This window comes from Felis catus, chromosome C1 (genome assembly GCF_018350175.1).
Source record: "Felis catus isolate Fca126 chromosome C1, F.catus_Fca126_mat1.0, whole genome shotgun sequence".
Classification (NCBI taxonomy): domain Eukaryota; kingdom Metazoa; phylum Chordata; class Mammalia; order Carnivora; family Felidae; genus Felis; species Felis catus.
In genome coordinates this window covers 105,528,124-105,531,831 of record NC_058375.1, presented here as the reverse complement: position 1 = coordinate 105,531,831, position 3,708 = coordinate 105,528,124, and the positions used below count along the sequence as shown (strand labels likewise).

The following is a 3,708-nucleotide window of genomic DNA, read 5'->3' as shown; positions in this document are numbered from 1 at the left end:
CCAGTTTCCCCGAGCAGGCGGGTCTCGGCGAATGACTCCACCCACTCTGTGGGTGGGGTCTGTGCCCCGCTGGGGCTGGGGCCGAAGGGGGGGGGGGGGGTTGCCGCAGCCGCCATCTTAGATTCCGCGGTAGCGGTGGCGGCTGTAGGGTACCGCGTTTGGGGAGTGGCTCTCCCCTCCCCCTTCCCCCAGTTCGGTGGCGGCGGCTCCTCCCACTGGGAGGGGGGGTGGTGCGACGGCAGTGGCATCTGCGGCCATGGCGGCGACTGCTGCTAACCCCGGTGAGTAGAAGGAGGGCTGGGGCGCCTCCAAAGGAAGAGGGGCTGAAGAGGTTGGCAGCTGAGGAGACCCTGGGCTGAGGGGCCGTAGTTGGGGCTGAGGGAGCTAGGACACGCGGGGACAGCGAGGGGGTTGTGGGGGAGGGGAGGAACGGGGGGAGGGGCCGACCTAGGGAACTGGGGAGACCCGGGGTGGAGGGAAGGGAGCGTGCGGGTGGGACTTGCGTGGGGCGAGTGCTGCTGGAGCGGCTCCCCGCGCTGGGCTTGGCCTGCCTCCCCTCTGCTGGCTGCGTGCTGGTGTGCGATGTGGTCGTCTTTCAACTCTGCCCGCGGAACGGCTTGATACAGAATGACTGTGGGCAGAATGGCTCGTTTTACCTTAAAAGTAATTCGGGTTTAGAAACACTGAACCGCCTTGCTGTTTAGCTGAAGTGTTAAACTTCCAAACGTTTAAACATTCACATTTAGAATAAAAAATCTTTGGATACTCTGTTTCTCTAGGCTGTACCCCCCCCCCCCCCCCCCCCGAAACTGGCATTCACGTATTTAGTGCCTCTAGTATCTTTAGCTGCTGAGGACTGAAGTTTGAGTAATGGTTGTTCAGGGCAGATCTTGCCCTACAGCAAGAACCCCAGGTTTAAATCTTGTTTGGTGTAGACCGAGGCAGTCCCCATTCTTTAAGAAAAGTTCAGTTCCTTGTCATTTTTCAGTGAACATCTCTTCTAAAGGGGGAGCTTGAACATTAACAACAACAACAAAAATCTAGCCAATCATGTCTAAGTGATGGAGTGGGGTGTAGTGCAGATGAGGTCTCTAAATTCCTAGTCCTCTTTCCACTATATTGCAGTTATTTATCCCTGGGAAGTATTTCATTTTAGGGATCCTACTTTACCTTGCAGACTTTGGCGATTCTCTTGCAAAATAAAATCCTTAAAAAAAATCCTTAAGAAAGAAGCCAGAAGTTGGTGGTGAATTGCTTGAAAATACAGCAGGGGAAGGGGTTCACTGGTGTTCCCACCTTGAAACTGAAATTGGATTTTTTCCATGTCTGTGAACTGCAGTATTTTGTGGTACCCAGGTTTTGCTATAAAAGTTGTCACTATCAAATTTATTACCTTTACTACCATGTTTTTGGGAACAGAGCTATTTAAAGAAGTTAATTTGTCACATGTCAATATCATATAATCTTTTAAAAAATTTAGAGGAAAAGTAGATAAAATTAATGGCTAAAGTTCTATTGTGGGAAGTTCTGAATGATGGAATAAAATTGGAAAGATGCTATTATTACGGCCACCTGACCTTATAGAAGAATAACCTATGTGTTAAAACTAGGGAGTAAATAAACATGATTTTAAACTGATAACACATTGCAAAATAGTTACATAACCCTAGTCAAGTTGCAAAGCATTTCTCTTATTAAGAGGTGGCCTTGGTAAACAAGTTTAGTGCATATGTCAGAAGCTTTTTTCCAGCAGTGTGGGTGGGGCTGCTTTATTTTGTTTTTTTAAACAACAGTGACCAGAATGACAGTCTTTTGACCACATTTCATTAGCTGATCGATATCAGCTTAAATCTGAAGCAGAAAATAGTATTTATTTGTGCAGAATCCTTGCTGATGAAACATTTAGTTTTGTTTAATATCCTTTGACAGCCTGTTTCTGTATTTGTGGATTTCCTTTTTGATGTTGAAACATTCTCACATCTCTTCCAAGTTATTGATACATTCCACACCTGATAATTAAATTAGAAAATGTATTTTCTTCCTTCCTTTCTTCTTTTGCCCCTTTATTTCAAAAGGAAGCGGTCATAGATGCATTGTGGACTTTTATAGCCTGCTGTGTTTTGGGATATGTGGACTGAGTGGAGGGACAATGGTGGAAATGTACTGTGCTCAGTGAAAAGAAAGTAAATGGTTTTCAGGTCGGAATTTTTTATTGCATGGTCAAATCTTTCCTCAGAGCCATTTTAGGGACTAGAGACATTATACCTATTTCTTTGATTTTTTTTTCTGTTTTATCTTTCTGCTTTTTGTTAAGATTCCCTCCAATTCTTGCTAATTCCATCTTCACATATGTCTGCAAAAGATGTTTGTGATCATTATTTAACTTTTCTAAGGTTCATTTAAGTTCATCTGCAGTGTTAATAATGCGTGAAGATCGTGTCAATTGTATGTAGAGTATGATTTAGGGACTGTTGGTGGCCATTCCGTATCTTGCAGGGAACCTGGTTCCTTTGCATTTTCACTATGTCTTAACATGGTGCTGGATCACAAGTAGAGTAAGATGTGGTTTATACTCTACTCTCTTACGAGTTATGTTAAAGTAATAGGTCTAATGCGATAATGCCTTTTTCTTTGCATGAATTGATAATTCCCCATATTCTGTTATTGTTCACTAATTCTACTTACCATTGGCAAGTAGAAGTGGGTGGGTAGGTAGTTAATGAAGGTAGGCTGGCTGTTTTTTGTCTGTGGAACACTGACAATTTTGAGGAACACTTTTTAAATTGCATGCATGATTCGTAACGCATTGGCTAAGGTGCTGGTTGGGGAAAGAGCAGGTATTTGACTTCTAATTCAGTATTCACACCAGAGATGTGAATGAAAGTGTAGGAGTGTAGGAATTTCTTCCCTTGATTCTGGTATTCTCGTTAGTAGACACCTCCTCTTGTGCTATTAGGTACCACTTATTGTGGATGGAGAATGTAGCGGAAGGTAAAGGAAGGAACACTCTTTGGGTTTGTGAGGCTGACATTTAGGAAGAATTTTTCTTTTCAACTATTTAAATTATAGTTTTGAAAACATTAATTAACAAAATTCTTACCCATTACTTTTACTTTTTTCAGATAGGGGAAAAAAGGAATTTATGTGGTATAAAGTCAAGGTGTCAAGATACTTTATTGCAAAAACTTTTTGGAAAGTATATTATTTTCTTTTTTACAAAAGTGTTGTTTATTCTTTTTTTTTACCACTTATTTATTTATTTTTAAATTTACATCCAAATTAGCATATAGTACAACAATTTCAGGAGTAGATTCCTTAGTACCCCTTACCCATTTAGCCCATTTCCCCTCCCACACCCCCTCCAGTAATCCTCAGTTTGTTCTCCATATTTATGAGTCTCTTCTGTTTTGTCCCCCTCCCTGTTTTTATATTATTTTTGTTTCCCTTCCCTTATGTTCATCTGTTTTGTCTCTTAAAGTCCTGATATGAGTGAAGTCATATGAAATTTGTCTTTCTCTGACTAATTTCACTTAGCATAATACCCTCTAGTTCCATCCACGTAGTTGCAGATGGCAAGATTTCATTCTTTTTGGTTGCTGAGTAATACTCCATTGTGTGTGTGTGTGTGTGTGTGTGTGTGTGTGTGTGTGTGTATCACACACACCACATGTTCTTTATCCATTCATCCATCAATGGACATTTGGGCTC

At 42.1% G+C, this 3,708-nt stretch overlaps 1 protein-coding gene across 4 annotated transcripts in view; it reads left to right on the top strand.

Moving 5' to 3' along the window:
• The first annotated feature begins 93 nt into the window (after positions 1-93).
• Positions 94-3,708, top strand: part of ARNT (aryl hydrocarbon receptor nuclear translocator) — a 78,906-nt gene continuing 75,291 nt past the window's right edge. For 3 of the 4 annotated variants that reach the window (XM_023259127.2, XM_045033475.1, XR_006583024.1), the window contains exon 1: positions 95-281. In XM_023259127.2, the coding sequence (XP_023114895.2) occupies positions 257-281 (25 nt within the window). In that variant the 5' untranslated portion in view covers positions 95-256. Of the gene's footprint in view, positions 282-3,708 lie in introns of all 4 variants that reach the window. The other variant, XM_023259128.2, reaches the window with a different exon arrangement.